Below are 17,394 nucleotides of genomic sequence, written 5' to 3'. Positions count from 1 at the left end.
CATATATTGCTGTTAATTATTAAGTACCAGAACTCTTCAAGGGTTGAAAGGTTCTACATAATCATTCCTCCTCATTAGATATACAGCTAAATCTTCAAATGTGTGTTAATCAACTTAACGATTATGCATTTGTTAATTGCACGGTTGGGATAGAAAATAATTAAAACTGCTGAATTAAAAATAAAGGAGTTCTACAAAAATGACAGTTTGATACTATGGAAAAAAAACAGGCAAAAGTAGCTTAAACAAGCTTTTTCTCATCTGCAAAACGATTCATAAAGGCAAAATATCTTGCATATTTGTGTACAATATGGAATTCCAATAGATATAAAAAAAAGACACTGAAAAGACAATAAGCTGGCAGACTTTTGGTTTTGAGTTGAAGTTTGCAAAAAAAAAAGGCTTCAATTACAGAGAGATAGGCTTTTACTTCTCCCCATATTAAGGGCCAAATTTTCAAAACCAGCTCTACCCATGTAATTCACTGAGCTCCAATGGCATTCCAATGAAATCAAAAGAATCCCATGTGGTGTAATAGCATGTTGTTATCGATTGCTTCAAAGACTAGGGACTTTTACTTTGGAACAATAAGGACCTTATTCAAATTGCTACAGCCTGATGACAATTACATAGGTGCAATTTAATATTTAAAAAGTCAAAACGGTCCTGATCTAATGGACACTTAGCTTTTCATGTCTATTTGGAAATTGTATAGCTGGGCTAAAATGTCTTCAGTAAAAACTGAGGGAGTAGAGTCCAGTTACCTGCTGTTGCAAAGGTCCTTTGAATCCCAAATTTTTTGCCATCTGCAATGCCTGATGATCCTTTATACCTTCAAAAATATCTATTTCCTCCTGTAACAATAATGAGCATAAATATAACTAAATATTCAATCTGAATGGAGATTTATAACTTCAAAAGGAAAACACTTAGTATACATTTCCAAATTAGTAATTAATGCATGGCTGTTTGCCAAAGTTCTCTGAGACTGAGGCTATAGCAGCTGCCTATAGGGTATGTTATAATTACCACACCAACTATGAAACAGCCCTTCCAAAAAATATATAATTCTTCAGGGTGGCATGCTGACAAGACAATGTGACACCACTTTTCACTTTTAATTACTGTACAGATGGCGTTGACGAATATTTAGTCTGTTAATTTTTATGACATCTTCTGGAATATTTTCAAGGCAATGGTGTCACTGCCCAGTAACACTGTGAAATTTATATAATTTTAAAATACACATTAAATATTTTTACAATTTTTGAATAATTATACTTGATTGTATCATTTATTTTCCCAGATGAATAGCTTGTCTACTCATTATCATGCCACAGTAACATAAAAAAAATACTTAAATGTAGTCACCGTTAAGAAAGCAATTACAACAGTTGTATTTCAGATGCAAGAGTCATCCAGGTACAAAGAAATAATGAACAACTCTGCCAATTAGGAAAAAACAACCACAGAAACAATAACCATATTGGCACTGACCCACTTGTGAAAAAACTGTGTACCTTCCTGAAAGTGAAACTCACTCATTAAACATTTCAGATATTAAGTTTAACATAACATGTAACAGGGAGATTTAAGCTCTTTTTCTAAATAGAGCTGGAGACAGAAACACTAACAAAATCAGATGTTAAACATGCTTCATTCATCTACCAGATGACAGGTCTGGCCCCCTATTTGGTGAAACACAATTTTTATGGTTCTTATTGTCTTCTTTCTGTACATGGAAGAAGGAAAAATGGAAGGAGAAGGGGGGGGGGGGAGGGGGGGAACATTCTTTTAGATAACTGACAAGGAAAATTTTTAGTCTAAAATATTATTTTAATACCTTAAAGATAAGTTCTGGGCTAGTAACTGCAACTTCTTCTATGTCAACACCACCCTGTGGACTGCCAACCATAACAGGTCCATTGCAGGCTCTGTCCATCAAAATTGCAAAGTATGTTTCCCTGGAAATATTCAATGCTTCTGCAACCATCACCTAAAAATGAATACAGGAAACAAAAAAACAGCAACAGTTCTGACTGGTCCACCTAGTTGGTGACATTTAATCTGAACGTAGCTTTGCTTCCTTGAGGTGTTAAGAGTAGTGAATGTCGTAAAATCTTTTGCAATGTAAAAAGCAATGAAAAATTAACCGAACCAACGAGGGACAGTATTTCCCTCTGCTGTGATCAAACAGAGAACACTGTGGCTCACGTTTTCTGCATTGCTTTAAAATGCAGCAGTTTGATACTCGTTATCGTGAAAAGAAATGTTTGTTTCATTGCTTTTACAAGATATTACAACCCAGTGATCTTTTTTTTCCCCAAGAAATCCTCTCTTCCTAAATAAGAGACTCCCCTGATGCTGCTGTTCTCACTGGGGTACGTAACAAGCAGGGTAAACCAGGAACACCTAATTGTTGGGGTTTTTTTTCCAAGAAGAGAATCGGAGCTGCTGCTGTGTCCGTAAAGGGGACCTCCATATTACCTTTTTATTGCCAACAAGCACTTTAACATGCTGCCCCCAGAAAACTTGAGTCACAGGGACTACAGTCTTGCAAATCACATAGATGTAAGAGAGGGTGCGTTGGCCTTCTGATGCATCACATCAGTAGCGCTGTTCCTTATCAGTAAAGCCTCAGGCTTGTAGTTCTCTCCCTCACTCTGACAGAAGGCCATCCTGCACTTACAATGTCAGCACTGAGTTCCTGCCCTGCCTAAGTATTTCCTAATGAAATGAATTTACAGATAATTCTGCCATCCAGCTGTTTACTTTCAGTTTAGTGAGACAAGCAGATGTGTAACCTTCAGATCTGGCACATTCTAGAAACATAAAAATTTATTTTTCCAAAGAGCTACTAATTTCTCTTTATTACTATAAACTAGAGAGCCCTTTCGTACCCATATCTGACAGATACCTCAGAACGCAACAAAAAAGATGATTCAATCCTACATGATTGGAATCTACAAGAACTCACATTAAAATTGGGGGGAAAATGGCCCATATAAATCCGTTGTTACAATTTTTGATCTCCTCCCCAAAATATGCCAAAGCCAAAGTCCCTTCAATTTCAGTATTACAATAACTATACTTTCCTCTTCATCTGAGCTGTCAATTTTTGCAATAGCTTTAAAGCAATTTCAGAGATTAAGTAGTTTTACACTTGGCAAAGGACGCACAAAACTATGTTTTGATGCAAGAATACTAAATTCCCCCAAATATTCTTCATCTTCAAAAAAACCCACTGTATATGATCATTACTGATCCTTATGATCGTAACAGGTGCCATAATCTCAGGTGCAAAGACTGTAGTTCTGCTCTGCACTATGGTTTTGCTTTTCAAACTGGAAGTTGAGCAGCCACTTCTGCAATTTAATTAGCACTATAGCCTCTCCTTCTGACAGTCAACTATATTCTTCCTTAGCAGAGCTACTATTTCCTATCTTTCAATGGAAGTAGTAGAAATCAGGAAAATCACTTCCCTAAGATTAATATAATTAAAAAGAATTAAGTGGCAATATCTTTCTAATGTGGCCTGTTTATAAAGCGACAGTTTTGAACAATAATTGCAGATGAAGATCACCCCTCTGAATGAAACATAAGGTGAAATTCATTCTATCAGTCAGCAGTTAAAACTCCTTAGATTCGAGAGGCATGTATACACCTGCAGCCTTAAAACTCTGCCTACCCAGCAAGATGTGTTCCATCAAATAAGTATTCCTGGGTTTTCATAGTTCAAGGACTATAAACAAGAAAGATGCACTATACTTTCACCCAAGTTGCTTTTTTGACATTCTACTCTGGAGTACATAAGAAAGAATGTACTTACCTTCTGCCAGGCTGTACATCTTAACAGAACAGAAAAAAAAGTAAGAGACAAGGAATTAAATAAAGCCCTCTGTGCTCAGAATGGAAGGAAAGATGCTATTTCTTTATGGGGTTTTTTTGACTCGGAAGACATTTTCTTTATAGTAATTTTGTTTCCTTCTACTTCTATCTTGCTTTATTCATAGAACATAGGGTGATGTAAAGGAATAGTTCAAATAGGCAACTGTTCAAAAGCAAACTAAAGAAAACTAGGGTGAAGGAGACAACTAAGAATGTAGAAAACTACTGTACTACTTAAAAGCATCTGCCTATTTTAGGCTACTATAAAGGGATGCTAAAAGCCAACTTCAGAAACATAGCTCATCAGCTACCTGCCAAGATTTGTCAAATTAAGAAGCAAAGTTATGGAAAGCATCCTTGATTTGCTACTATTAGTCTTTTTACCTGCATGCATGTTTTCACCTTCTTACATATCCTGCATCAGTGTATCTGAAAAACGTGAGTCAATTACTTTAGACGTAGGTCAAATAAAACCAGCTGGTCCTACTGGATTTTGTCTCAGTTGTTCAGTCAGTTTCCAGAGTGCTCAGAATCAGGGCCAGACTTAGGATAGGAATCCACTCAACAAGTCTTGAGGAATACATTTGCAAGCACAGCAGGTGGAACTTACATTATTAAATCAGGTATCTTTTCAACTGCTACTTCCGACCCAAGTGATTGTCGTCACTATTGCTAATTAACCATGCCAACATTGTCAAATACTTCTCTGTCTTAGACTCTCAATAGCTTTGTGAATTATCTACTTTGTAGTAGGCAAGGTTACTGTAGAGTAAAAATTGTCAAGACTGTGCAACATCTCTCATTTCTCCCAACAAAAACCAGTTACTTTCCTTCATCATCCTCCCTGTTTGATTCAGAGCAAAGCCAGGGAAATTGGTGTTCAAGGTCTTTAAATATTATTTGTTAAAGTCTACCTATCATTCACATGACAAAACTAATGCAAACACAGTTAATGAACAGTTAAGAATAGTGAAATTGAATCTACAGACTGTTGACTTTTCTCATGTTTTGTCTGTCTTGATTTTGATAAAGAATGTGAAGCAGCATTATCTGTTTACCACATCAGGTTTATATTTAAAATGTCCTGGGGAAAAATCAGTTTTCTTTAAAACTTCCCAATAACTTCAAGCTTTCCTTCTTAAAAACAAATCATTACCTAAAAGTTTAAGTCACACATCTAATTTCATGAGGGTAACTATTGCAGCTTTTTTATATTGAATCAAATATTCAAAATGTTAATTCTGTTATTGCTTGGAGAGAAAACACAGGTAGCAAATTCTCAGGTTGTCATGATAAGAGAAGACTGTCTTCTCAGATAACCAGGCTCTCCAAATTCCAAGATGCCATAAGAGGATTTTATGTAAACTCTCTAAATAGCTTCCAAATTACGAAGGAACTGAGGAGACTGCTATTTATTTAAGAAACATCAATCTAAAGAAGCACAAACATGCTTTAAATTCTGTAGTAGGTGCACAAGCTGAGAAAGAAAGCTGAAAACTCCATTTTCTGTTCCATAATTATTGTAATTGCAGAAAATTTCTACATTTTATTTCTTTCTTACAAATACAGTAAAAGGTATGTGACTTCCACTCCCTGACTTGATACTAGCTCATTGTTTCCCTTGCAGAAAGTGACTTAATAACTATTTTCCTTCTAAAAGACGTTTATTACCTAATTTTTTTAAAACATATGAGTTCACGCAAACTTTCCAGAACACCAAAAAGTTTAAAACCCACAAAACCTAAAACCATGCCTTTTCTTTTCTTTGTGAACTGCAATTTTCTTTAAGTACATGTTCACACACATATCCTTACATATACAGAGAGCGCATATGCTTTGAAATAGAACAAAAATGCCTGCTATTAATCCTCTAATTCCCCACTGCTCTTAGCAAGCTCGAAGAGTCTGTCTGGCATTTTCTGTGCATTAACTACCCACTGCATTAAATGACATTTTAGACATAGCTAAACTTATACTTTTAATCATATTACTGTATCTTGCTCCTTGATTACAATTTCAGTGTTTGACATTGTAGACTTGATACTACACACCTGAATGCCTCAACTCCTTTAACTACTTTGAAGATCCTAGAGTGAGCTAACTTTGGAAAAGATAAACGCTTTTAAAATACATTAATTTTTCTGGGACATGGTCTTTCAATGACCTAGATGAATCATTTTAAACATTCTTTCTTCACTGTCTAACAAGCAATGGGGAAAACATCAGCATACCATTGGCCAAACTGTTATACAATTTATTAATTTAAAATAGGGTGTATGCCCTTACCATAGATTACCAAGAATAAAGATCTCAACGCCAAAAATATCATAAAACATACTGTTACCTTGTTACATATATATGTGATGAAGATATGAATTCGCCTAGGGCTTTTAAAAGCCAACTCTATAATCAGAATGGAAGTCTATGACAACAGACGATCAGCTTCTCCCAGTGAAAAGCACTACACCAATTTATCATGCATCGATATTAAAATACTTGCAAGCTGTGTCCTGAAAAGTTTCCATGTAACTCTATAGTGAAGGAAAAATACACAGTCTATCAAGACTATATACTTTCCTGTACCACCAAAATAAATATTTGAAGTTCAATAGTGCAAACTTCACCTTAAACTTCACATATGCCGTAGCTGCTTACTCTTGACCATTGTTTATTCATACAAGCAAAATGTAGTTGGGGACTAAAGCAATTACAAGTTAAATCTTCTATAGCTATTCTATACATGATACAACAGTCATCTTAATATAAATCCTTTGAATAATCCATTTCAAAAAACCCCAACACCCATACCTTTCTTTCATTTCTATCAATTTCGAAGAAAATTACAAGTTTCTGTTTCAGAACAGAGTTATGTAAATGAATGAACAGACCTGCACTCAGACAAAAGAGTGAAATTTCCTGTATTGATGTATTCAGAGTAGGTCAACTAGGGCAAAAGAATAAAACCAAAGAATTTATAAAAGAAAGCTGCTTTAACAATACAAATTTTTCAGAGTGCCTTAATATGGGAAATATATATCCTTTTTTATATCCTTACTATTATCACAATCTCTGACAGACATGCCTTAATGGTAATACTGTTCCTTCTTTTTACTATCTAGTATTTCTTTTTAACAACAACTATGAGGAGTGATGGTAATATGCTCTCCTTGCTCCCCAAGAGAAGAACCGCCTGAGCACCTTCCTCCAGCTCTCATTAGACAGTATCTTTCCAGACAGGTGTTCCCCTTCTATGCTAATATACCAAGCTGTTCACAATATATTAAAAGTGAACTGCAGTTCTTTTCAGCTCATGCCAAATTATCTCCTGGCATCAAATACAGTGTGGCTCTTGACTACATACCTGTATGAAGATCCTTGCTCAGTAAAACAAAGCAAGAGATAAAAATATATATGCTAGGATTTGCTGACTTACAGAATTTTACTAAGGTAAAGGAGAATCTTGCTGAAGGGCTATCTGTGCTTCTCTTATTTAGGCCAATACAGAGCAATACATTTACGCTGAATTAAATCTTGGCACCTTGCAGTATGCACCCTCATAGGTAAATGAATTACCATGTATTAGCTGAACCACTACCATGACCACATTTTACTCTGTATTTGCAACAAGTTAGGAAGAATCTACTTCTAGACACTTTTTTTTTTTAAAATTGAGATCATTCTCACGCAAAATCATCTGTCCCTATCTTTAATAATAGTTGCCCAAAGCTGAGAGTGAATGAAATACAGATAATACTATTACTACAGGTAATCATGCATATATTACTTCTCTAAGCAGAATGTCAATAAGCATGTACAGTTAATACTATACACAGTTATGCTAGCATTTAGTATGTATTTGATGAAGGATGAACCTATGAAAAAGCATTCCTTTCAACACAGGCAGCAGAATTGAATTTATTTTTCCACCACTAGGTATGCTGAAATTGATAGACAAAAATACATACGCGCAAAGAAAGAAAGAGTAACGTAATTTTTTTCTTTCAGCAACTAGATGCAATCAATCCGGCATTGGAGAAGGAATGAAAAAAATAAATCTAAGTCATATACCCCAGCATATTAATGCAGAATTGCAGCTGAACACAGTTCTCCGCTTTCAAGAGGCAAAAATCTTACCTTTTTAACTGTCACACCAGCCTTTGGAGTTTGCTTTGTTGACAGATTGTACCCAATCATCTGTTTAGCAAGCTGTTCAACAATCTTAGGGCTACAAACAAAGGAATAAGGTTAGTTTATTGAAAGATATTAAAAGAAACAGTCACATAGCTATTGTAAACAGCTTAAATATTACAACAGAAGCAATTTATTTATGCTTTTTCAATTTTAAAGACTTACTCTTTAGTTAGATGAACTCCTCCTTTCAATCCACTATCGAAAATACCTTTTCCTCTCCCTCCAGCCAGAATCTGTGCCTTCAGAACAATTTCCTTTGCTTCTGTAAAAGAAAAACACATTGCTATTCTATCACGTGTCATTTATTGCACTTTTTAGTGTTTAAGTTTAAAAAGCATTTCCAGGTTAGACTCTTAAAATAAAACAATGAGAAGTTGTTCATAACTAGTGAGTAATAAAACAAGAGTCAATTCAGCATTTTCATAAAGCAACCTTGCAAAAAAGAATTGTTAAGGAAGTCAAAGGATAAATATACACTACTTATTAGCTGCACAAATATGTCATTATTTAGAACAAAACCACGCTATTAATGCCATATGGCCTGTACAACAAACCATATAACCAGCACACAGTTTGACAGCTTATACTCTGGCACGGTTTTTAAAACATGAATCAGATCATATTTTGTCTTGAACGCACAACAAACAAATGCTCATCAAGGAAAATAAATTCCATGCCTTGCTCTGAACACATGTAAGCAAAGCTATGGATGTGGTCCTAAAAAAAGAAATCCCCATCTCCAAAGGGCAGGTAAATGTAGAGCAAGGGCAGTAGCTGTGAAAACATGTTCATCTGTTTGTGAGGCATCACTTGATTCTTTGGCAATGTGAGTGCAACAGTATCTTAGTAACAAGAAAGTGCAGCAAGACACAGTGACAAAAGTAATTGCACCAAGACCTACGTTCCAAACAGAAGCAATCCTGACATCCTTACAGAGTAAAACGGGGGGCGGGGGGGGGAAGGGGAAAATTAAAAAAAACAACCAAACAAAAACATCACTCATGATCTCTGCAGCTCCACGGACTACAGCAGCTTCTTGAACCATAAAGACCTGCCAGGTGCCTGTAAGATGTTTAATAATACTGGATACTGCCACTTTGCACATGTATCATAATACTGCCAGGTATTTTGCAAAGTCTGAGATCCTAATATTAACATATCATTAAGCGGTGCCTAGAAAAGGCTAACATTGTTACCCTTTTCTGAAGTCTGTGGAAATCTCTGATTCCAGTGATGTTTGGATTAGGTCATACCTTGAATAACAATATTCGAGGCAAGTATGCAAGAAAAGAACATGAGAATCTGTTGTTAAATTGACAAATTTACTGTTTAAGTTGCACAGAGGATACGGATACTTTCATTCAAACAAACACAGGCTTTCTAGGCTTGTATTACATAAAAATATTTTACAGATGATTAAACATAAGTTTGGAGGTGTGGCAATTTTTGGTGCAGACCAGCTCTGACACAGCGTCATTTCAAATTTCCAGTATAATAAATTTCAGCCACTAGAAAAAAAGTTGGATCTTAGGATAGAATAAATATCATGAAATAAATATTCTATTTCCTGTATTAAGACAGAAATGCATTTTTAACACAGCTATTGGAGGTACTGTACTAAGAGATGCCTGATTTCCAAGCTTCTCAAGGCAAAATCCCTCCACGTTTATCCATTCAGTAACATTTGACATATATCATTCTGAACCTTAAAAGCATTCTCCTTGAAAATACTTCATGCATTCCAATATATTCATGTTCTGGTCTCCCTATTATTCATGCCACTGCAAGGCAGATAACAAGGAAATTTAAATGCAACAAAAAGTTTTATATCAAGTGTTTCCTAAGCACACAAATTATTAAGATGAATTAAAACTATAAATCACTTTCCCACCTGCAGAAGCGAACTCTAAAATCACAATAGCTGCTCTGATAAAGAATGTAATATAGTATTGTTAATAGATGCTGCAAAGCATTTAATTAGATTGGTTTTAGGTGCCAACCAACCTGACAACATGAGTTTTGATTGTCAGTGATACGTGTTATCAATTATGTGAGTGATCATTACCCTCACTCCCAACCACCACGCTACATGAGTGTTGATTATCTTCATTTGGCTACAAAAATGAAGTTAGAGGAAGGAATTAATGTGTACATTTTTATAATCCACCAGTGACTATCAAGGCAATACAATAACTTCAGAAAAACAACTATCAAAACCATAAACAAACACACTCGAAAGTAAGCATAACCATGTAAAGATTAGACCTGAAGAACTAATCAATATAGCAGCTCGGCAGAGCACAGTACAGCAGGTTCTTCTTGCCCTGGGGGAAACCAACAGGAAGCAATTTAATTCAATAGTTATTTGCCCAAGCTCTGTAAAATGAAGTAAACCAGCCAGATCTTATTTTACAGTAACTAGGCTTGATCATTCAGTGCTTACAAAGTTGATTCACTACTTAACGTCACCATTTTATTTAAAGAGCCAATTTCTAGAAATGCTCACATAAAGTTGTTATGCTATCTCCTGTCTGAATTCCCAAATCATGTTATGAAAGACTACCCCAAAACAAAAATGTGGTTTTAGCTGGAATATATGAAGTAATTCACCTTCACTTGTATGCTCTAATATAAATAAATGAATAAATAAATAAATAAATAAAATCTAAAAAGCAGTATGCAAAGTCAATATTAAACCCATTAAAAACAAAAAGCTGTGATTAATTTCCATTAGCACCATTCCAAACTGCTGTAGTAACACTGGAAAAATGTTTAAGCGGGGCTGTGTAGTTATAAATACTGGATTTGAAGAGAACCTAGCACAAGCAACATGTCTTTACGCCACCACAAATTATAGCGCAACGTTTTCAACAGCACTGCATTTGGTAATTAAGGCGGCTTCAACGAACTTCTGTTTATGTCCACTGACTGACAAGCCTTTGTGTAAATTTAAAAAAGAAACCCAAAACCCAAAAACCAAACAAACCCAAGTAACAAAACAGACTGCTTCTTAAGTGTGCATAGATTTTTTTTTGGTCACAGATTTAAAATTTTCTTTACTGTTCAAAACAATACAAAAAAAGACTGCTTTTAAGTATCACTAATTTAGCAGCAAATAGCCGCAAACTGCTCCATGCAGATTAATGACGCATTTCTGGTAACAGCATGTGTTCTTAACTAATTATAACTTGAATACATTAATATCTCAGACCTAACAGCTTATTCACCGGATCTTATATTTGTCTTTTTTACATTAATCTACAGAAAAAAGAGACACATGAACATTTCCAAAGAGTCCTTTAAAAAAAATGGAGCAAAATACAGCTTGTCCCTAAGTTAGATACCAATAAATAAGCGAGACCTTTATTCCTCAGAAAAGTCCTCAGAGTTTAAAATTTCACAACTGTAGTTGGGTCTAACCACATTTCTAAAAAAAATTCAATCTAACCACATAGGAAAAAAGCCTTAAGCACTTTTCTTGTAAATAAATTCAGATGTTTCAGCAGAACAGAATATAACACTCCAAGGGACAAGCATCCTCCACATTGCGTTCAACAATACATGTCCTTCCCTTCAGTCAGTGCTGTGAATACCAATGGCAGTGATACTCCTTGCAATTGTAAGAGGCTCAGTTCTATAATGAAAGCCTATTTAAAATCAATAAAATCAGTCCTGCTTTTGGGAGCTATGATTACTCTGGTCCACTGGTACTGCTTGCAGCAAAAATGAACAGCTTGTTCTCAGCCCACTGCTGTGTATATTTAAATACTGAATTCTTGATCATGAAACAATATACTGAGAACCATAGTTCTGCTAGTTATATGGTATGCTAATTTATTACCTGTGAACAGCTTTCCATTATTATTGATACGACTGTGTGATTGCAAATTAGGCGTGTTAACAATTACAGTAAAATGTGCTGTAGCTTATCAAAAATAAACTACTGTAAAGAACAGACAATGTAAGACTGCATGGTAATAGGCCTCACTCTTGCCTGTTTATGAACAAAAGCTTTTATATCAGAGAGTGCTCAGGACTACTTTGGCAAGGCATCCTACACCTCAGAGTTAGAGCATGGGACTGAAAGGGAGGAGGTCTCGCATGAAATCCTAATCACATTTCTGGCTCACCATGCGACTTTCAGCAGTTCGGCTTCTCTATCTGCAGGGGCTCTGTGAAAATTAATTAGCGTCTGCACCTCTTTTAAAAATGCAGAACCTGATTCAGTATTACATAGTGTATTTCTACCCCAGTGTTAGGTAACTGATCACAGGAGAAGGGCTGACTCCAAACCCCGGCAGCACCGTAAGTCCTGCAGCTGCAGCAAAGCATAACTGGAAAATGCACTGATCTCTCTTGTAACATTGCAAAATAGATGGAAGCAACTCAGTGTCATGGGAGTAGTGCAATGAAGACAAATTGAGGACATGCCAAATCAACGTCTCACAGAAGCAGTGCCTCCTTACTGACCCAAACGTGAGCATAAACACCGAGTTTATAAACACAGGAGAGCCGTTTCCACAAAGGCAGCAGGCGTTAATGAGACTCCTCCGTCCTTCAGTATGCACAGAGGACCCCAGCCCAGTGTGGTTAGGCAGATATTAATTAATTTCAAGAACTTTGCTAGTCATCCTTCTTTGCCTAAAGTCATTAAGCTGTGCTTGATGAGCAGAACTCTTCGAGCACACCCCCTTCCCAAAGTCCTGAAAGAGCTAGATGGGGTACATGAATCTGCAACCAGCTCCAAACTCTCTACCTCTACAAAGAGGCAGAGGCCAGTCTAATGATGTATTTACCTGGTAAGACTCCTCTGAGCTTGCCTTCCCAAAGCAAGGTCTTTCCCCCATTCTGCTTTATAATTTAGCTTTCATAACGTGGAAGTTGAGGAAAACAAGGCAGATATTACAGACATTTTCTGACAGCAATTATACTTCATTTTGGACAGCACAAGAACCATAAAGACAACAAAACCCAGAACACCTACACGCCGTTCCTACTCCAGTTTACTCATCAGTGTTGATCAAAACTGCAAATGCTCAAGTGTCCTGTAAGGGTTCTAGATAACCTCTCCCAAACTGCATATCTGCAGCTCAGAGCTTGTTTTCCAAAACATGGGGTTCCCCTTACAAGCCCTGAAAAGGTCAAGTTTGGGTTAGTTCGGGGTTTTTTTACCTAACTCTGGCTGATCCAACAGTATAGAAACCTACTTTTGGGGGTCTCATCTGTCCTTTTCTATTGTTGTTGCTTGCTTCTTTCTTGTTTTAATGCTATCACTACCACCTGAGTTTCTAGCTTCCCTTTGGGAAAGACTGGCTATAATTAATTTTCCAAATTTCAGCCATCCTGTTACACTGCTCAGGCAAAATCCTGTTAGGTGCTTATTACTTTTCAACAATACTCCTGTCCAGAGACACTCTGGTATACTTACTTCAGCACAAGAAAGCAGGGAGAAGAATAAAAGCTATAAGGAAGATCATAATAAACATAATACAATCATAAAAAATGGTAATAAAGCCTAATTTACAAATTGAACACTGAATCTTAAAGTTGCTGTAATAACTTTCCACATTTGGGCCTCTTTACACAAACTTGCTCTGAAATCTGAGATAGCTTTTCCCAAGGAGCAAGTATTGCTACCACTTCCACTGCTCCCCATCTTCTGAGTACTCCGGGGATGCAGTGCCTGAGACAGTTCCCACGCACTGCCAAGTAAGCAGATTGAGATGGGAAAAAGAAGCTGCCCACAAGAAGATACCTCCCACATCTACAAAACTATTGGTGTGCTTTAAAATGAAGTTAAACAATTGATTCCCCCCCCCCTTTAATTTTAATTTAAACTCCCTTCCTCTTTTCATTCTTCTGCTCTGTAATACCAAAAAGAATTATGTTCTTACATGCCTGGTTTCTACAACCTTTGGTTTTCAGACTAGTTTAGAATTAAAGTTAAATAAATCATCCTTTTTATAACTCCATACTTTTGAATATATTGTATATTTATTGCTAGATTATAAGCCTCATTAAAATCTATAATGATAAATTAGTCAGTCTCTTGTTTCTGTCACTACTGTTATTAATTGCTTTCATAACCATTACTACACACTTCACCGGTGATAAAAATTTTAAAGCTAGATAAAATCAGCTAAGCTAAAGCTCACTCTTAATATTGCACTCTTAAACCTTCTCAGAGCAAAAGTAATCAAGTATTCACACGTCCTACATTTAAGTTAAATCTGATAAATTACTTATACAGCAAATGGACCCTCACTAGATCCAGCAGCACCACTATAATGCACAGAAAAATATGCACATTAAGGCAGGATCCAAAAAAACAGTTCTCGTATTAAAATTGTTCATTGTATGTGCTGGTTTAAAACTCCATGGGATATCTTATTTCTGATATTTTCCAGCCTTCAAGAGTTCCGCTTTTCAACCTAAGTTCTCATTATTTTTTACGTAGATTTCCTCCGCAACAGACACAGGGTTTAGAAAAACTACTATTTGTGACATTTGCTTACAAACTCAAGAGCTTGAGACATGGTTTGAAAACTCAGTCGGGAGGGGAACAAGTTCTTCATTTGGTGGAAGAGCACTGAAGTCTACTGAAAAGTGAGCAAAAGCTTTTTCGGTCAGCTCTCAGGCAATATCCATTCTACGGATAAAACAGAGAAGGCCACTTTCTGTAACCTGCAGTGGCAACCTGGCATCCTGCACCATGTTGCATAGTAAATACTGAACAAAATGGAAAAACTCATGCAAACTGATACAGTGTTCTTCCATCGTTCTTCCACCAGTTTCATTTTTGCAACTTTTAGACTTTATAATATTCTTTATAATATGTCCAAGTCAATATTATTTTTCTCCTCTTCTGATGATTTCACTTTAAAAGACTGCAAAAACAAGCAAAGAGTATTTTTTCTCATGTATTATTTGTGATCCCTTTTACCCGATCACAGGTAAAAGCTGTGGAAGCTTCTCAGGATAACCTATTATGCACTGAGAAATTTGAGCATGCAAAATCATGTGGAATGTATCTGTTTCCTTATAAATATAAAATACATAGGTACAACACAAGACTTGCCTTCTAAAACCAGTCATTTAAAAATTTAACATTTTACCAGATTTTTAGCGAGTCATTTCTCTCTACCCTTCCCTTTTCCCTAAACTACAAAAAAAAAGTTATAGTGAAATGAATATACTGTCAGTTTTCTTTGCACCTTTACCTTTTAAAGCTTACGGGGATTTCAAGTTTTCCTTGCCAAAATATCCTGCAAACTTCTTTTTTTTTTAAATAAAACATATTTTAAAGTTAGCAGACTCAGGCAGTTCAACTGTGTCCTAAATTCTTGATTGAATACCATAACACCATTTGTTTTAATGCAATTCAGAGAACAGGTTTTATGCAATCTGTAGTGTTGAAGTCAAGCAGTCATTAAGAACAAACACTGTTCTTGCCCCTAGCTGCAACAATACACACACCTGTTTTCCTGGAACGCTTTCAAAATTTCATTCTTTGTGATGATGTGTAAGGCACAAAAGACAAATAGTCTTCTCTGACTGATTCTAATTCTTTTATCCATTATTGAACTGCAGAGATGATTTTGAAAAAATTGTACATAGTGTAGAAAATATACAAACTGGGGAACATAATATTAGTTTTTTCATAATTCACTTTTAAGCATAAAAGAGTTATTGTAATAGAAAATACCTTCAAACATGGAGCACAAAATAAGAAACCTAAGCAAGAAACCAGGGAATTCACATCGTAAAAAAGCAAGCAAATATGCAGAGAGTAAAGACAACTGCAACGGTACCACCATTACTTAAGAAGTGTTAACAAATTCATAATGTAATATATGTGGCAGGTGAACCCCGTTCAAGTACACACTTGATAATTAGTCCTTTCTGGAGCACAGTCTTTACATACAGTATCAAAAAGTCCTCCAGTAGTCTGATTCATTATCCAACTTATGTGGTGGAATTAAGTACAAAGTTTTCACTGTATTACTGAAATAATTTATTGAGTCTCTGAAGAAAATCATGCTAGACTGGTCATTGTCTGGGAAACATCTGGATGGGAAAATTATCATATACAAGAATTTATGTCTGCCTCAGTAGTGCTAAAGAAAGAAAGTTGGAAAGCATTACTTTGGAGCTGCTATTCTGCATATGCCCTTGATTCCTGGCCCTGATTTTGAAGCAAGAGTAAAAAGTGACACTGATCTGCCACCCCCTGCAAAAAAAAAAAAAAACCCAACCAAAAAAAAAACAAACCACAAATAAACAAACAAACAAAACAACTCCCCCCTGCCCAAAAAAAAAAAACCAAACCAAACCCCACTGCCACCTTACCTTCTGCACATTGAAAAGAACTACTTACGGATAAGAAATACAAACATAAAGGAGGACATTTTTAAGACCACAGCATTTACCACTCAAATGTAGTCTCATTTACTAAGGTATTTTCTATTTGAAGAATAAAAGAATATCAGACTCCATAATGAAAATAAACACTATCTCATTTTAAAGAAATAATCTTTTTCCAGCATGGCTTCTAACAGACATCTGATAGCAGGTGTAAAATCCAGATGGAGAAGTAAAATCTAGTAACAGAGATGCTTGCACAAGGCTATGTGATATTTAAGTTCTTTTGCAGATATAAGTGGGACTTAAGTGATGAACAGGTATGGCTCCGGCCATCTGAAGTAGCAATGAATTTCACCCACAGTGAAAAGAAACACCAAGAAGAAGAAAACTATCTGAACTGGTTCTGATGTTTCATTCCTGTCAAGTGGAGGTTAACTAATTGGAGACTTCTGGGCAAAAGCTCATTCATTTCCAGGGCTCCAGATCTAGAAGACAGAGTTATCCAAGTTTGAAACAGACAGAGAAAGCTCACCACATAAGGGTTTAAAGATGACAAGAGATAATGGAATACAAAAATAAATGGAGAAATATCTATTTAAAATATAGAAACACTGCAACCAGAATAATAAGCATATTTATTCCTGGATATAATTTCCTGCACAGTTTGCTTAAAACCCTTCTAAGGATTACTGATGTTAGTTTTCATGGTATCTAGCTTTTCATTTCATAAAAAACCCTACTGCATTAAGTAGTACAAAAAGGAATATTTTAGCCCCCTGGCAACTGGTAAATATTAACTACCGCAGGCAGGTGAAGTTTCATCTGTGGTAAGCACAACTGTTTATAACTTAATGTCAGATAATACCAGTAACACACTAAGCACAACTTACAAGGGAGAGGATGTACTATCATCCTCCTCTTATTTTGTTTACTCATAACGTATGTGAAATA

The 17,394-nt window shown here is 35.9% G+C and overlaps 1 protein-coding gene across 1 annotated transcript in view; it reads right to left on the bottom strand.

Annotated features, from left to right (window-relative positions):
- The window catches only part of SUCLG2 (succinate-CoA ligase GDP-forming subunit beta), a 130,025-nt gene that overhangs the window by 64,756 nt on the left and 47,875 nt on the right, over nt 1-17,394 (bottom strand). The window contains exons 3-6 of the mRNA XM_075158678.1: nt 8,242-8,341; nt 8,023-8,113; nt 1,844-1,996; nt 765-854 (exon numbers count right to left, since the gene is read on the bottom strand). Coding sequence (XP_075014779.1) covers nt 765-854; nt 1,844-1,996; nt 8,023-8,113; nt 8,242-8,341 — 434 coding nt within the window. The remainder of the gene's footprint in view (nt 1-764; nt 855-1,843; nt 1,997-8,022; nt 8,114-8,241; nt 8,342-17,394) is intronic.

Source organism: Calonectris borealis, chromosome 10 (genome assembly GCF_964195595.1).
Source record: "Calonectris borealis chromosome 10, bCalBor7.hap1.2, whole genome shotgun sequence".
NCBI classification, from domain to species: domain Eukaryota; kingdom Metazoa; phylum Chordata; class Aves; order Procellariiformes; family Procellariidae; genus Calonectris; species Calonectris borealis.
The sequence above is the reverse complement of the archived record's forward strand: the minus strand, read 5'-3'. Positions and strand labels throughout refer to the sequence as shown.